Source organism: Oryctolagus cuniculus, chromosome 7, assembly GCF_964237555.1.
Source record: "Oryctolagus cuniculus chromosome 7, mOryCun1.1, whole genome shotgun sequence".
NCBI lineage: Eukaryota > Metazoa > Chordata > Mammalia > Lagomorpha > Leporidae > Oryctolagus > Oryctolagus cuniculus.
In genome coordinates this window covers 158,028,712-158,046,181 of record NC_091438.1, presented here as the reverse complement: position 1 = coordinate 158,046,181, position 17,470 = coordinate 158,028,712, and the positions used below count along the sequence as shown (strand labels likewise).

The 17,470-nt window shown below is 55.3% G+C and overlaps 1 protein-coding gene across 3 annotated transcripts in view; it reads left to right on the top strand.

Moving 5' to 3' along the window:
* UBE4B (ubiquitination factor E4B) overlaps window positions 1-17,226 on the top strand; it is a 128,691-nt gene extending 111,465 nt beyond the window's left edge. For all 3 annotated transcript variants that reach the window (XM_017346595.3, XM_008265943.4, XM_051858091.2), the window contains 7 exons: window positions 5,850-5,976; window positions 7,469-7,613; window positions 10,482-10,616; window positions 12,557-12,748; window positions 14,830-15,004; window positions 15,313-15,459; window positions 16,140-17,226. In XM_017346595.3, coding sequence (XP_017202084.1) covers window positions 5,850-5,976; window positions 7,469-7,613; window positions 10,482-10,616; window positions 12,557-12,748; window positions 14,830-15,004; window positions 15,313-15,459; window positions 16,140-16,201 — 983 coding nt within the window. In that variant the 3' untranslated portion in view covers window positions 16,202-17,226. The remainder of the gene's footprint in view (window positions 1-5,849; window positions 5,977-7,468; window positions 7,614-10,481; window positions 10,617-12,556; window positions 12,749-14,829; window positions 15,005-15,312; window positions 15,460-16,139) is intronic.
* Window positions 17,227-17,470: the final 244 nt, after the last annotated feature.

The window sequence follows — 17,470 nt, the reverse complement described above, 5'->3', positions numbered from 1 at the left end:
CCAGGCCAGCTCTCTGCTGTGGCCTGGGAGTGCAGTGGAGGATGGCCCAGGTGCTTGGGCCCTGCACCCCATGGGAGACCAGGAGAAGCACCTGGCTCCTGCCATCGGGTCAGCGCGGTGCGCTGGCCGCGGCGGCCATTGGAGGGTGAACCAACGGCAAAGGAAGACCTTTCTCTCTGTCTCTCTCTCTCACTGTCCACTCTGCCTGTCAAAAAAAAAAAAAAAAAAAAAAAAAGACTCAACTATTTAGGGCCTTGTAACGCAGTAGGTTAAGCTGGCATCCCGTATGGGTGCCAGTTTGAGACCTGGCTGTTCCACTTGCAACACAGCTCCCTGCTGATGCTCCTAGAAAAGCGACAGAAGGTGGTGCGAGTGCTTGGGACCCTGCCGCCCACATGGGAGACCCAGATGGAGGTGTTTTGTTTCTTCTTTAAGATTTTTAAATTTATTTGACCGAGTTACCAGAGAGAGAAGGAGAGTCAGAGAGAGAGAGGGCTTCCATCCACTGGTTCACTCCCCAGATGGCCACAACAGCCGGAGCTGAGCCAATCTGAAGCTAGGAGCCAGGAGGTTCTTCCAGGTTTCCCACACAGGTGCAGGGCCCCAAGAACTTGGGCCAACTTTTACTGCTTTCCCAGGCCACAGCAGAGAGCTGGATTGGAAGTGGAGCAGCCGGGACTTGGACTGCACCCATATGGGATGCCAGCACTGTAGGTGGTGGCCTTACCCACTACGCCACTGCAACCAGCTCCCTGGATGGAGTTTTAGGCTCCAGGCTTTAGCCTGGCCCACCCCTGGCTGTTGCAACCATTTGAGGAGTGAACTAGAGGATAGAAGCGTTCTCTCTCTCTCTAACTCTGCCTTTCAAATAAAAGACTTTTTTTTATCTAGATTAAGTAAATTATGGTTTATGTATACAGTGGACCTGTGTATGACTCATGAAAAATAATGTGTTCTTTACATTAAGTGGATAAGTAACAAGAAGTAAAAGAAATGCTAATAATATGTTCACATTTTGGTATACGTATGTACAGTTTAAAAATTTAGGGCAGGACATGCAGTGAGTTGGTTATTTTTGAATGGTACTGTTACGAATAGTTTCTATTTTTTATTTTTTTAATTATCTGAACATTTTTTCTATAGTAAACAGGTATCGTTAGTAAGAACAAAAAGTTCAGTCACAAGTGTCTGGTACGGAGCAGCTGAGCCCGGCAGCGTGGCCTCAGGGTGAAGGGTGTCGGCCGTGCTGGGCGGTGCAGCCGGCTGGGGGTGTTCCAGGAGCTGGATCCACACAGCAGCGTGCCCTCCGGCCTGGACCCCTGCTGGTGTTCTGGATAGATAATACCTGTCCTAAAAATAGCCCCGCCTGCCAGACCAGCCCCTCCTCTCACTTTCCCCAACAGCCCTGGGAAGGAGGGGCTATAAATATCTCCGTTCTGCAAAGGGGAAACCGAAGCTCTGGAAGGCAAAGCAGCCTGCTCAAGGTCAGCAAGCAGTAGCAGCCTCTGCGCTGGACTTCAGCACGGTGCACCTGACCACTGTGCTGCTCTTCCTGCCGCGGCCAGGCCCTGGTGACAAGAGCACTGTGCAGTAGGGTGCACAGACCTGTCCATCAGCCACCTGTGAAGACCTGCTGACCAAGGCCCCGACTCTGAACATAAGAACCAGCACAGAGAGCAAGCTCCCCTGGGGCCCCAGAGCCACCAGCCCAGCCTGCTCAAATTTTGATTCAAAAAATTTTCAAAATGGGGGCTTGGGTTTTTTGTGTTTTTGTCTTATCATAGCAGTCAGTTCCTAGAGGAACAGCCCTGAGAACTGGAAGAGCACCGATCCCCGAGACTTATTTCAGGGTTCAAGTCCACCAGAGCTGGCCTCAGTCAGCGGAGTCACTGCTGCTGCCAGGGCTGTCACGGCTCCTCCTGGGTGGAATCGCTGCCTCTGTGGTCCACGCCTCCCAGCTGGGAGACAGACGCTGGACAACAAGGAAACTGAGGCAGTGGGTGAGGGAGGAGGCGTGGGGCCACGAGAGGACAGGCAGTCAGGGCTCGGGAGAGGACTTTGGAGTGAGCTTGAAAATGAGGTGAGTGTGGCCTGTGAGAAGATCCAGCCACCACAAAGCAGGCGAGGGGAACAGAGTGTGAAACAGGAACGAGGGCAGCAGGAAGACAGTGCAGGGGGTGGGGTGCGGGCAGCAGGGCTCACGGTGACGTAAGGTCCTCTACGCAAGACATGGGAATTAGAGCTTGTGCTCGTGTCAGTTACAGGAACCATCAGGAGCAAATAAGAAACAAGTGTCGGGAGAGATGGGTGTTGTGGCCTCTGCTGGATTCAGAATACGAAGGGAGGGCCGGCGCCACAGCTCACTAGGCTAATCCTCCACCTTGCGGCGCCGGCACACCGGATTCTAGTCCCAGTCGGGGCACCGGATTCTGTCCCGGTTGCCCCTCTTCCAGGCCAGCTCTCTGCCGTGGCCAGGGAGTGCAGTGGAGGATGGCCCAGGTGCTTGGGCCCTGCACCCCATGGGAGACCAGGAAAAGCACCTGGCTCCTGGCTCTTGCCATCGGATCAGCACGGTGCGCAGGCCGCAGCGCGCCGGCTGCGGCAGCCATTGGAGGGTGAACCAATGGCAAGGGAAGACCTTTCTCTCTGTCTCTCTCTCTCTCTCACTGTCCACTCTGCCTGTCAAAAAAAAAAAAAAGAATACGAAGGGAGGTGTTCCGGGCAGCCTTGGGTGCCCGTGTGCCCCCGCATCTTCCTTTGCAGGCTCTGCTAAAATCAGCCCCCAACACGTTAGCTCACTTGTTTATGCAGCCAGTCGACGACACTGGGCTCACTGGGAAGAAGGATTCACTGAATGGCTGTACATAAAATACTTTCACATGTTAGCGTGATGGGTGTTCATCCCCATGTTTCTTTCTTGTTAAACAACCATTTTCTTCTTAAGCACCCAAAAAAAAGGTTGGGGGAATACAGAAGATACGAAGAAGAAAATAAAAACCGGCCGGCGCCGCGGCTCACTAGGCTAATCCTCCACCTAGCGGCACCTGCACACCGGGTTCTAGTCCCGGTTGGGGCGCCGGATTCTGTCCCGGTTGCCCCTCTTCCAGGCCAGCTCTCTGCTGTGGCCTGGGAGTGCAGTGGAGGATGGCCCAGGTGCTTGGGCCCTGCACCCCATGGGAGACCAGGAGAAGCACCTGGCTCCTGCCATCGGATCAGCGCGGTGCGCCGGCCGCGGTGGCCATTGGAGGGTGAACCAACGGCAAAAGGAAGACCTTTCTCTCTGTCTCTCTCTCACTGTCCACTCTGCCTGTCAAAAAAATAAAAAGAAAATTAAAAAAAATAAAAACCACTGTTAATGGTTAGTGCTCTGCTGTGTATTTTCCCATTCTATTTTTAATGTGATTGGACCCAAACTAAGTTTTGAGTGGCAATCTGTGATTTTCACTTAATATAGCATAAAACTTTTGCATGTCTTAAAAAAAAAAAGATTTATATTTTGAAAGAGTTACAGAGAGGTAGAGACAGAGAGAAAGAGGTCTTCCATCTGCTGGTTCACTCCCCAAATGGCTGCAGCGGCTGCAGCTGAGCCGATCCGAAGGCAGGAGCCAGGAGCTTCATCTGGGTCTCCTATGTGGGCTTTTGGGGCCCAAGGAGTTGGACCATCTTCCGCTGCTTCCCCAGGCACACCAGGGAGCTGGATTGGAAGTAGAGCAGCCGAGACTTGAACCAGCGCCCATATGGGATGCTGGCTTTCCAGGCCGGGGCTTTAACCTGCTGCACCACAGTGCTAGCCCCACTTTTGCATGTCTTCTCTTGGGCATTTGGGTTATTTATATGTTTTCTCTAATAAGAAGAATAGTTTGGGGGCCCTCACTGCACAGTGAGTCACACTATTACTTGCAACACCAGCATCCCCTACCGCAGTACAGGATCAAGTCCTGGCTGTTCTCCTTCGGTCCAGCTCCCTGCTAATGCACCTGCAAAAGCAGCGAGTGATGGCCCAAATACTTGGGCTGCTGCCACCTGTGTGGGAGACCCGGATGGAGCTCCTGGCTCCTGGCTTTGGCGTGTCCCCACCTTGCCTGTTGCAGCCATCTAGGGAGTAAACAAGTGGATGGAAGATCTTTGTCTCTCCTTTTCTTTCTTTCTTTTATTTTTTGAGATTTTATTTATTTATTTGACAGGTAGAGTTACAGACAGCGAGAGAGAGTGTCTCTCCTTTTCTTCCTGTCACTCTGCCATTCAAATAAATCTTTATTAAGAAATGGTGCTTTAGTGCACATCCTTGGAGGTCTGTCTTGAATCATGCCCGATGCGTGTTCTTGAGTGGATTTGGTAGGACAGAGGCATGTGCTTATCCGTGACTTGTGCTGCAGTTTGCCAGATTCCCTTTGGAGGGATTGCCTCAGATTCCCATCAGCATGTGCAGCACGCCCGTCTCCGCAGTGCTCAGCTCTGCCCAGTGTTGTCATTCTTACCATGCCTGCGGTATGGTCACTCAGAGTGGTTGCTTCCTTTAGTTCCTTGTCTCTCAAGCCTCACAGTTCTTATGTTACGGGTTGTTGGTTTTTTGGCTTTTGTTTTTTAATTTCTCATGGATTTCAGAATTTTTTATGCTTAGGATGCTTATAATTTGGATAACTGAGTTTGACTTTTTTCCATTTTACGGGTACAGGGATTTTGGTCCTGTAAATGATCCCTGTGTTCATGTGCTTTCCTGTACCTTAGAACATGTTGGAACGTGTGTGTAACACAAAACTGTTTAAAATAGTGGACACATTCAGTAAAATTTGTTTTAAAGATTTATTTATTTATTTGAAAGAGTTACACAGAGAGAAGGAGAGGCAGAGAAAGAGAGAGAGAGAGAATGGTTTTCTATCCACCAGTTCACTCCCCAACTGGCTACAACAGCTGGAGCTGCGCCAATCTGAAACCAGGAGCCAGGGACTTCTTCCAGGTCTCCCACGTGGGTGCAGGGGCCCAGGACCTGGACCATCTTCTGCTTTCCCAGGCCATAGCAGAGAGCTGGATCAGAAGTGGAACAGCCGGGACTCGAGCTAGCACCCATATGGGATGCCAGCACTGCAGGCAGTGGCTTTACCTGGTATGCTACAGCGCTGGCCCCACATTCAATAAAATTTAACCCAGTCATTATTCCATTCAGAGATGCCCATCTTGAAGTACTCTAAAACTTCTAGGGGGCAGTGCTGTGGCTTAGGGGGTAAATCCGCTGCCTGCAGTGCCGGCATTCCATATGGGCGCTGGTTCAAGTCCCGGCTGCTCCGCTTTGATCCAGCTGTCTGCTATGGCCTGGGAGAGCAGTAGAAAATGGCCCAGGTACTTGAACCCTGCACCTACATGGGAGACCCAGAAGAATCTCCGAGCTCCTAGCTTCAGATCAGCCCAGCTGCACCATTGCAGCCAATTGAGAAGTGAACCAGCAGATAGAAAATCTCTCTCTCTGTCTCTCTGCGTCTGCCTCTATAACTCTGCCTTCCAAATAAATAAATCTTCTTTAAAACAAACAAACAAACAAAAACTTCTATAAATTAATCATTTAAGATTGAGGGAAATACGATTATTCAGCCTTCCCACCCTTGGTGAGTTGATGCCATCCTAATGATGTCAAACAATTCTCCCAGCTTAGCTCCGTTTGATCGTGTCTCATTGCCAGACCTGCACTGCTCACAGTTGTCTTCCAAACTGGCTTTCTTTCTTGCCTGTTACTTGAAAGACACAGGCCAGTTTTATCAGGTCTTTGGATTTGCAGATACATTCGTGTTGTTGACACGATTGCTGTGGTGGTCATTGTCTGGAAAGGCCCTCAGTCTTGTGTCTGTTCTCTTCAGATGTGGAGCACACCGGAGCCACCAGCGAGTTCTACGACAAGTTCACAATTCGCTACCACATCAGCACCATATTTAAAAGCCTCTGGCAAAACATAGCTCACCACGGCACCTTCATGGAGGAGTTCAAGTGAGTACGGGGCCCCTGCCGTCCCGCTTGCTGCAGATGGCACGGGAGAGCCGTCGAGCCGTCACTGCTCAGTTCTTCTTCGGTGCTGGGTTTCAGCCTCCCTGATGCTCACCTGAGCGCTGAGTGTGGGCAGGGGTACGGAATGTCCATGCCTGCGACGTGTTTTGGAGCTGTGGATTTGTCAGGACACTTGGGGAGGGCGTAGATAAATGCTCTCGGATACACCGAGAGGATGCGCTGAGTGTGTTTCAGTGTTTCTGATGATCACAGCGTTAAGCTGTCAGAGTGACAGAAATGAGATGTTACAGCCCTCTTGTATGGTAATCAAGCTTCAGACGCAGAAATGCGTGGAGAACTTCAGATTTAGAAGTTTCATTTAGACAATTTAGAATTGTCATTTGAAGTGTCTGTCTTTGTAGTGCGGCCCTAAACTTTAACTGAGGACTTGAAATTGCAGTGACTGCCTAACCTGGGTGTCAGTCCTTCCATCCCAGTTGTCTGTCAGTGCCCCAGAAAGGGAGACAGGTGCCAGGGCTGGATGCCTGCTTGTTCTTCAGAGGATGCTTTACCCATCCACCCGCACCCCCTGCAGCCGGGTTAGGCCTTTGGTCTAGTTTAAGCTGTCACTCAGGAACTGAGTTCCTTATCAGTCACACGTCCATTGCATTTCCAGCAGAGTAAAGTCTTTAAGTTAATTCTTTGTTTCCATGAACTGCTCTTCGAGGCAGGATTATGTTCCACCACAAGCCTGACGCCACATTAGGAGACCAAGCGGGCCCATGGCGTGGTCTGCGCGGTGCAGACTGGGAGGCCTATGGGCTCCTGGAGGCCCCCAGCCTCGTTCACCAGAGTTCCTGGCTGCACAGTTGTAGGTCCTGAAGTGAGCTGCTTTCTCCCCCACTACCCTGGCAGAGAGTATGGCAGACGTAGGGCCAAGCTGTGCGCGTCACCAGCAAGTCCCAGCTCACACCCTGCCTTCTCAGTATTGCGGTTCCAGTTTTCCTCCAGTGTCTTCCTTGTGACGAGGAGCGGCTCTGTCAGCTGATTTATCTGACCTGTGCTTTCTTTGTGCGGCCGCGGGGCAGGGTGGGGGTCTGCAGTGACATCCTCTCTGCTTAGAACACTGAGGCGGCCAGCGGAGGGGCCAGGGAGCCTGCTCCCCAGGCCGGAGGAAGTCATCGTTTGCTGGTTTTCACGGTGTGACTCCTGCTCTTGCCAGACGTAAGCCGCTAAGGGAGTCAGCTCACAGCATTCTGGACGTCTTAGCAGTTGGCTCTCGTGAACGGTGCAGGGTGGCTCCAATGCGCCACTTGCGTGAGCTTGTTGTCACAGTTCATTAGAAGGAGATCAAAACCTGGAGAGAGCGGTGGTGGTCCTGGAACTCATCTCCAGCTGGCCCGTGCCGAGGAGGGCGATGGTGGCCCTCGGGAGGAGGCTGGGGTCTCTGGAGCCTGCGGACGCTTGACCACATGCCCTGCGATTGCCTCTCCAGCTCCGGGAAGCAGTTTGTCCGCTACATCAACATGCTGATCAACGACACGACGTTCCTGCTTGATGAGAGTCTGGAGTCCCTGAAGCGGATCCACGAAGTGCAGGAAGAGATGAGGAACAAGGAGCAGTGGGAGCAGCTGCCCCGGGTGAGCACGGGGCCGGGGCGGGGCCAGGGCTGGGGCCAGGGCCGGGGCCGGGGCCAGGGCCGGGGCCGGGGCCGGGGCCGGGGCCGGGGCCGGGGCCGGCTGCTGCGTGGGCCGCACCTGGCACTCCACCTGTGGCTCGGCAGCATCACCAGGATTGCCCTGCCTACGGGCTACCCAGTGCGGCAGGGAGAAAAGACAGCATTTTACCTGAGGTTAAGAAGTAGACCGAGGGGCCAGTGCTGTGGTGTCAGGGCTGGGCCTCCGGGTGCCACTTCCAATCCAGCTCCCTGCTGATGAGCCTGGGAAAGCAGCAGAGGATGGCCCAAGTGCTTGGGCCCCTGCACCCACGTGGGAGAGCTGGAAGAAGCTCCTGGCTCCTGGCTTCGGCCTGGCCCAGCCCCAGCTGTTGCAGCCATTTGGGGAGTAAACCAGAGGATGAAGGATATCTCTATCTCTCTATCTCTCGCTCCCTCTCTCCCCCTCCACCCTCCAGCTCCCCCACCTTCTCTCTCTCTAGCTCTGCCTTTCAAAGAGTGTTTTTGGAGAAGAACTTTTATTTTCTGAATGTATAAGATTTGTGAAAGCAGCTAGGACATAATCTGTTGAAATCTGGCTGCTGGACAAGAATTTGACGATGCGGTCGTCTGCACTCTGCTGTGGAAACCACTCGGGGTTCTGATGGCGCGTTTTCCTTTCAGTTGGTCTTGGGGTTTTTGGTTTGTTTTATTTTTAAGATTTCATTTATTTATTTATTTATTTGAAAGGCAGAGTTAGAGTGAGGGAGGGAAGAGAGCGAGCCCTTCCACCTTCTGGTCCACTTCCCAAATGGCCGTAACAGCCGGAGCTTGGCCAGGCAGAGCCAGGAGCCTGGAGCCCCATCTAGGTCTCCCACGTGGTTGGCAGTGTCCTGAGCACCTCAGCCATCTTCCACTTTCCCAGGCACATTAGCAGGGAGCTGGACCGCAACAGAGCAGCCAGGCTGCAGCTGGCACTCACGTGGGATGCTGACGTCTCAGGCGGTGACTTAACCTGCTGCGCCACGACATCGGCCCCTGGATTGACCTTGGTGTTTCTATTCAGTTGTGTGAGCAGAGAGGCGGCCTGCTTGGCCAGGCTCCAGGGACACTCGGGCTGTGTGTGGGACAAGTAGCCCGTGCCCAGCACAAGGTGCAGCAGTCTGGCTGCTTCCTCAGGCAGTTTTGGGACCTTGACAGCTACTGGGGACTTGATAGATTGGTTCACTCCTTCCTGGTGTTACCAGACTCAGAATCAGAACTGCTCTCCAAGAGGGGTTCTCCTGCCGAATGGGGAGGACTGTTTCCCGGGAGCGTTCTTGCAGCCACAGTAGCGGGAGTTCTGACGTCATGGAGACATTAGTAGAAAGCTCTCACCTACGTGTGCCGTGTTCATGAGAGTTTGACACCTCGTGTGGCCACACAGAGCTCACGTAGGGCTTTGGGGCTTCGACCAGGTGTGGGAGGGCTGGCTTCCCCAGACCCACACCCCCACGCTCCTGGAGCCCCTGGTTGCAACACTGAGGTTCTCTAGCGAGCGTCTTTTTTCTCAGCACTGTGCCGTACCCACCAGCATCCATCCTGCCCCCCCCCGTATCCACCTCTTCTGCCGCCTGCCACTGTGCCCTAGCATTCCCCTGAAGCTCCTGGCTCCTCAGGCAGGGAAAGACTGGCCGAGCGCCCCCGCCTCCCCATCACAGCCCTGAGGCTCCCAGAGCTGCCTCCTGGGCCGAGTCAGCAGTGCCAGCCCTGGTCTCCTGGCCCCTTCCCGTCATGCTGGGAGGCACATGAGGCAGAGGTCACAGAGCCTCAGCGCTGGTGTCCAGGGTGACCTGGGTTTGAGAACTGCACGGTGGCTCCAGTCATCACTTGGGTTGCCACATCCCCAAGTCGGAGGGCCTGGGTCACGTCCCGGCTCCTCCACTACCTGCTGCACTTCCTGGGCAGCAGGGGACGGCTCAGGTCTGGGTCACTGCCACCCGCGGGGAGGCCGGGTGGAGTTCTGGGCTCCTGGATTCAGTCTGGTCCAGTCTTGGCTGCTGCAGGTGTTTAGGCAAAGAACAAGCAGACGGAAAACAGTGCTCGCTCTTGCTCTCTCTCTCACGGCCTTTCAAATAGAATAAAATGATGAGGGCTGAGTCAGGTTTCTCGGGGGAAATGAGCGTCCCTTCTCTAGCACCAGAGTGTGGCAGGGACGTCCTCTGTGCAGTTCACGTCCTGCATTCTGCATGGAAGTTGATGGCACCTTAGCACGAGGAAACTGGGCCTCGTGGGTGTTAAATGATGAGCCAAAGGCACATGCCTCCAACTCCTAGAGTTCTGGTGCAGCGTGCAGCGCAGTCGCCTCTTGTCCGGTGCTGTGGCACAGCAGGTTAAGTTGCGGCCTGTGCGCCGGCGTCCCATATGAGTGTTGGTTCGAGTCCTGGTTGCTCCACTTCCGATCTAGCTCTCTGCTGATGAGCCTGGGAAGGCAGAGGAAGGTGACCCAGGTCCCTGGGTCCCTGCCACCCACGTGGGAGACCCAGAGGAAGCTCCTGGCGGTAGCCTAGCCCAGCCCTGGTCATTGCAGATATCTGGGGAGTGAACCAGCAGATGAAAGATATATCTCTCTGTCTCTCCTTCTCTCTCTCTAACTCTGTCTTTCAGATAAAATAAATAAGTAAATCTTAAAAAAAAAGAGGTAGCCTTGCGATCTGAGAGATTTGCCGTGCTGGGCTATGGCCTCGTTCGTGAGGCGTGGACTCTGATCGCACACTTTCCCAGTCGGAGCCGGCTGTGGTTTGCCCTCCCATGTGGCATTCGGCGGGCAGGTGGCCGGTGCTGAGATTCACTTGTCTCTGTTCGTGTTTCCTAGGACCAGCAGCAAGCCCGGCAGTCCCAGCTGGCCCAGGACGAGCGTGTGTCCCGCTCTTACCTTGCCCTGGCCACCGAAACCGTGGACATGTTCCACATCCTCACCAAGCAGGTCCAGAAGCCGTTCCTCAGACCCGTGAGTAGCCCCTGGGGCGTCTGTCCTGTCTGCCGGCAGCCACTGCCCAGCTCAGTGTTGAAACCTGGGAGTTCAGTGTCACGGTCACGGGTGCAAGGTGTCCTGTACTGATCTGCTTCCCAGTTAGGCTGATCGACGCCCAAGGTTCTCTGTTGGTAGACGAAGGGACAGCCTCTCTAATGTCACTCCACAGTGTGTGCAGTCGCTCCTAAGATGACTTCATGCACTGTGTGCTTAAGCAGCACCCTGGATCGTTAATGCAGAAGTAGGACGTATTTACCAGCACTGCTTCCCTCCCATGTGTTTATAGGAGAAGGATCAGGTGACATGGTTGGAAACTGGAGGACGTGGACTGGAGCAGTTCTCTTAGATGTAGGTTTGTTAAGCTTAGGAAGCCAGAGATCAACGAGAGCCGTCAGGGTTCATGGTAGATCAGAGGTGGTCAGTGTTCGACCTTGACACGATTAAGGTGGCCCAGGCCCTGTTTCTGAAAGCGAAGCTGAGTGACATAACTGCCGCGGCTGCCTCAGTCCCCCAGCCACACGGCAGCGAGGGACACACCCGGCGTCGGAACCGTCTGCTGTGTGGAGAGGGGTTTCTGTTACCAGGGGGCTGGTGTCCGCTGACTTTCTGTGTTCCCACTTCTCTCCATCCACGGCTGAGCTGTGTGCGCTCGAGGGAGGGGCTCCTCCTCTCCTTCCCCTTCCACCTCCCACCCCCTCTGCCAGAGCGGAGGGAGGCCTGACCCCCAAGCTCACTGGCTGCCTCGGAGGAGGCTTGCCCAAGGGTCCGCCTCGCGGCTCTCCGTGAAGGGCAGCTCAGAGGCACGGTCTCCCGCGGCCTCTCACCTCGACGACTGAAGCCCTCGGTGGAGGCCGCAGCTGGCGCAGGCAGTGTCCTACCAACCCTGACTCTGGACCCGGCTTCCTGGTGACAGTGCTAGTGGAAGAAAGCGAACTGTAGCAGACGGAAGCAGGATTACCAGAAAGCGGGTTTTTAGCTCTGAGTTCTTCATTTTGTAAAGGAAATGATTGAGAACTTGGTATCTTCACTTCAGTTAAAATAAACTTTTTTCAAGGCCTGCTTGTAGACTCGAGCCACGCCCAAGCACCCCGGCCCTGCTCCGTGGCCCCCAGTCCTGCTCCCACCTCTGCTGCGATGCTGCTGTGTCCTGCCCTGCCCTGTCTTCACCTTCCTTACCACCTTGCTCAAAACTCTGCGGCTTCAGAAACCTCAGCGTGTGTCCCATCCCGAGTCCTGTGTGTCACACTCGTCGACAGCCAGAGACAGGAAGGAGTGCTTTGTGCAAACCTACATTCTTGAAAAGCTGAGCCTAAGCTAAAGTTCGTGTGACCCCAGTCATTGCATTTCATGAAAACCTGTTCCTGCCGTGTTCACTTTTCTGCTCTGAGCCAGGCTGCCTGTTTGGGGTTTGCTTAGCGCACTGCCTGGGCCCCGTGTCGCCTGGAGTTGCTGTGGGTCCGTTACTCTGACTTTCTAGCTGTCTTGCTGGCAAGATTTACAACTACTCAACATCCATTTTCTCTTCTTTGCTTCTGTCCTCTCTTTGTACCACACACGTATCAGGGACACCCTGGTAAAATGATACACACACTGGTGACCCAGGAACAGACGCAGACATTTTTATGACAGTAGGATTATTCACATTTTCCCATTTCTACCTGTTTCTCAGTGCATTTGGAGTTTTATAATGAAAAGCATCAGAGTGAGAAACGGCCGGCCTTTTGTTGCTACTTATAAACATCGCCAGCTGCCACACTGCCTCGAGGGCTGGGGTGAAGGGGCGAGCACTTGCCTGCCCTGCCGTCCTTCCTGGGCCGTGCCGCGGAGCGCGTGCGCCGGGTTTCTTCCTGTCGTTCATGGGATGGGAGCGGGGGTCTGGGCAGCATGACTCGTCTCGTTGTCCTGTCCTTTCCTAGGAGCTCGGCCCCCGCCTGGCTGCGATGCTGAACTTCAATCTTCAGCAGCTCTGTGGCCCCAAGTGCCGCGACCTGAAGGTTGAGAACCCTGAGAAGTACGGCTTCGAGCCAAAGAAGCTGCTGGACCAACTGACGGACATTTACCTACAGCTGGACTGTGCGCGATTCGCTAAGGCCATTGCCGACGACCAGGTCAGCGCCGGGGTCGCAGCCCCGTCAGAGCGGGCGGGGTTCAGGCGCCGGACTGCGCAGTTTGTGTCTCAGACCCTGTGCGCGTGCGTCTGTGCCCGGGCCTGCGCTTTCCCGCCTGCCATTGTGGTTTGCATTTGCCCTTCGTAAATGGCAGTGGTGACCGCGGGGGCCGGGGGCTCGCCCGCGGTGAACGGAGACGGTCGGTCGCTTCCCTTTGAGGCCGAGGGGCAGATCGGGCTCCCCAAGCTCTCCACTGAGTTACTGGGTTTTTTATTTTTATTTTATTAATTTTTATTTATTTGAAAGGCAGAAAGGAACAAATAGATCTAGTTTGCTGCCCAGATGACCACAACAGCCAGGACTGGGCCAGGCCAGAGCCGGGAGCCGGGAGCTCAGTCCGCTTCTCCCGCAGCGTGGAAGGGCTGCAAGTCCTCGCGCCGCCACGGCTGCCTCCCAGGGCCTGCGTTACCAGGAGGCTGGAGCTCGGGGTGCCAGGACAAGAATCCAGGCACTGGTGTGGGTGTGGGCAGCCCAGGTGGCATCTTAGCCCCACACCAAATACCAGTCCCTCCACATCTTGCTAAGCACCTTATTCAACAAATCCATTCCATTCCCAGAGAGCCTATTCCCAGGGAGTCCAGACCTCCTCAAGGCGCCTGTTAGTGCTGCCTTTATTTTTATAGTCTCCTGTAACGGCACCTGTAGGGTTTTGTTTGTTTTAAATTTGTATTCATTGACTTGAAAGGCAGAGCGACAGACAGAGAGAGAGATCATTCGTCCTCTGGTTCACTCCCCAAATGCCCAGGCCAAAAGCGAGGAGCCCAGACCTCCATTCAGGTCCCCCAGGTCTGTAGCGGGGCGCAAGCACTTGGCCATCATCTGCCGCCTCCCAGGAAGCATGAGCAGGAAGCTTCCCTTGAGAGTGAGGAGCCAGGGCACACAGAGGCTGCGAGATTGCTCACGGTCACGGCAGGTAGCCCGGGACGGGTACAGCGTTAGTGTGGCCTTACCTGTCCTCCCGGCCTCCCCACTCCCTACCTGGCATGCCCAGAAAGTCTTGCGCCTGTTTCTGGGTCTCCACGTTCATCCCACTGCTTATCCGAGTGTTACTTAAGCCTCAGGCTACTCATCAGGAAGCGCTGTAGAGGCTGCCTCACTCGTATCTCACCCAGAGGAGTACTGTTGGGTAGAAGAGTGAGGGTACTTTTTTCTAAGAAAAAAACTGCCCTTTGGTTTCTGCTAATGCTTACTACACTGCTGTATCTCAGATGCGGACTTACGAGCCAGCTCACTGGTTACAGTCGCATCTTTTGGGGAATGGAATGGCTGACGTTTTCCGAGGCTAAGTGCTTGTTACCGCGAGGAGGTCGTGGTGAGGTGGTCTCGGCCGTGGCGTTGGCAGCGCCCCCCCCCCCCCCAGCTCCCTCTGTGATCCCCGTGTGTTTTTGCCCACCCCACACTTTAATCTTTGACCTGGCTTACCTGGTTCGTAGTAAATGGAATTTTTCTGAAGTATTTATTGAATTACTCTAGCGATTTAGCTTTCAGAAACTCTCCTAGGGATCCAAGAGAGGGCCTTTAGAGTTACTGCCAGCCCAGCCCCAGCGGCCCTTGCCCCTCAGTTGCGTGGTTAGTAAGGGCCTGGGGGTGTGGAGGGGCAGATGGAGCATGTGCACTTAGAAACTGAAGTTAAAAATAAAAAGCTTGGGGGCTTGTGTGGTGGTGTCGCGGGTAAAGCCACTGCCTGCTCCACGGGCTCCCGTCTGGGTGCCAGGTCGAGTCCCAGCTGCTCCGCTTCCAGTCCGGCTCCCTGCTGATGGCCTAGCAGAACAGCAGAGGGCGGCCCTAGTGTTTGAACTCCTGGCCACTCACGCAGGAGACGCAGGCGAAGCTCCTGAGCTCGGCCTGGCCCAGCCCTGACCATGCAGCCATCTGTTAGGTGATTTTATACAGGATCTTACGCATTTTAAGGCTGTGGGGGCGGGAGAGACCACAGATGGCTCGCTCTTCGGCTGTTCCCGCTGCTTGCGCCTGCCACCTGGGATACATCCCCGTCTCACGTCGCCTTTGCTCGTCCGCAGAGGTCCTACAGCAAAGAACTGTTCGAGGAGGTGATCTCCAAGATGCGGAAGGCGGGGATCAAGTCCACGATCGCCATCGAGAAGTTCAAGCTCCTGGCCGAGAAGGTGGAGGAGATCGTCGCCAAGAACGCCCGCGCGGAGATCGACTACAGCGACGCCCCGGATGAGTTCAGAGGCGAGGAGACCCCCTGCCTCCCGGCCCTCCCTCCCGGCCGTGCCGTCGGTGGTGTTGGCACGCGCTGGAGCTGCTCTCTGAGAGCTGGGTCTGACACTGGCCTGGTTGTAGCTCGCAGCCCTGGAGGTTTGGACGGCAGCAGAAAAGCGCTCCTCCCTCCCGAGGGGCGCACGCGGCAGCGAACGCGCCCTCATCTGGTGCCGGTTTCCTCCCACTCAGGGGCCCTTGGATTGCTCCTTGCTGGGAGGAGGGCGTGGCCGGTTGCAGGCTGTATTCGTAGGTGACGTCTGCGCGCTGTGTCTCTGCAGACCCTCTGATGGACACCCTGATGACTGACCCCGTGAGGCTGCCCTCTGGCACCATCATGGACCGCTCCATCATCCTGCGGCACCTGCTCAACTCCCCCACCGACCCCTTCAACCGGCAGCCACTGACCGAGAGCATGCTGGAGCCAGGTAGGGGAGGGTGCGGCCAGGAGGAAGCCGGCACGGTCATGCTTCCAGGGCTAACGGGATGGCCGTTGAGCAGAGTGCCTGGGTTCATTACTCAGGATCCCAGCCTCCTGCTGTCGCACCCCTGGGGGGGCAGCAGGTGATGGCTCAAGAACTTGGTCCTGCCACCCACGTGAGAGGTTCAGACTCAGTTCCAGGCTGCTGGCTTCCGTCTGGCCCTGCCCCGACTGTTTGAGGGTGTTGGGGAGAGAACCTGCAGCCAGGCGATCTCTTTCTCTGCCTCTCTGCCTTCCAGACGCAGTGCACTGGGTGGGCACTGGGACACTGCACCCCATGTCGCAGGGCGTGGGGTCGAGCCCACCTCCCCTGGCATCTGGCCTCCTGCTGACGGGCCTGGGAGGCCGCAGTGGTCACTGCTTGGAGCTCCTGGCCCAGTCCCAGCTGATGCGCCGGGGGAGTGAGTCACTGTCTCGCTTTAGCTTTCAAATCAATAAGTAAATAAAACTTCGATTTAATGAAAATATTTTTTAAAATCTGTAAAAGGAGAGATGACTCGAGAAATTACCACATCTGGAAACTAGCCAGCGTAGAGCGCTTCTTGTGGGAGAGGCCCGGGCACCCTGCCGCCCCGGCCGGCCGCCCCGCGCTCGCTGCGCGCTGACCCTGCCCGCCTTCCTCCGCAGTGCCCGAGCTGAAGGAGCAGATCCAAGCGTGGATGCGCGAGAAGCAGAACAGCGACCACTGAGGCGGCCCGCGCCCACCCTCTGCAGAGCGGCCGCGCCCTCGCGCCCCCAGTGACCAAGCGGCGGCGAAGGCGAGGGCCGCGGATGGGAAGAGGAGCCGGTTCCTGTACATATATTTAAGGGACGGAGCGGCCGCGTCGTCGGAAAGCCGGGCCCTCCGCCGAGCCTCCGTGCAGAGGCGTGGGCGGCGCCCCTTCCTCCTCGTCCTGTCCATTGATTTGATTGTGATTCGATGACCCTGGACACGCTGCTGCTAGCCTCGGCGCACGGCCGCGGCTCGACCCCCGCTCCTGCCCCGCCCGCCACGCACGTCCCTGGGAGAGAACTGTGCCTGCGTCAGAGTGTTCGTCCTGGGCCGTATTTTTATATCACAGTCACATACTTGTTTTTTTAATTGGTGTTAGATGACGTGATTAATAAAAAAGAGGCAAGATATTTTCAGAATTTGAATTTCAGGTTTTTTTTTTCCTTTGGAAATGTCCCTTTTGGGTTTGTTTTTCATTTTCGTTTTTTTTGTTTTTGTTTTTGTTTTTTACGCTCAGCAAAATGGAGAGAATCCTGGCGCTCTGGTCCTTGGCGTGGGCCCTGTCTGGGAAGGCGGGGACCCCGTGGCAGTGCGGGGCGGCCGCGCAGGACTTAGGGTTTTTTGGGGGGAGGGACAAGGGTTGGTTTGAGAGCTGGAAGCCTCTTCTGATAAGCTCCTCACCGCTGGCGTGAGTTCAAGCAGGGTTCCTTTTGGGGTTTGGCCTTACCAAAGCGAAACAGGTGCCAGAGTCACAGACACACACACACACACACACACACACACACGAGCCGAAGACTTTTTGTATTACCGCTCCCGACTCAACATACTTGAATCCCTGGAACTCCTCCGGGGTACAAGAGGATTTGAAACCGTAAAGTGTTCTGGAGAATTAAGTCCACGAAAACATTCTTTCCATTTTCTTTTCCTTTTCTCCCCCCACAGACAATGTCCTCTGTTCAGTCCCTGACGCTGACTACAATAAATGGTGATACACGCCCGGAAGCACGCTCCTGAGTCTGTTCTTCGGGGGGCGCGCAGGGGCGGGCGGTGAGGGGAGCACCTGCGGCAGCCAGTGAGGAGCGGCCGTTTCTCACAGTGCACTCTGGCACCCGGGTCATTCCACGGCGTCACGTCCAGCTCTCGCGCCACACTGGCTTCGGTCGTCTGCCTCTGCCCAGTCCTCACTCCGTCCTAGGTCTTAGTGAGGTCCCGCCCATCTCAGTAGCATTTCTTCGGAGCTCTGGGT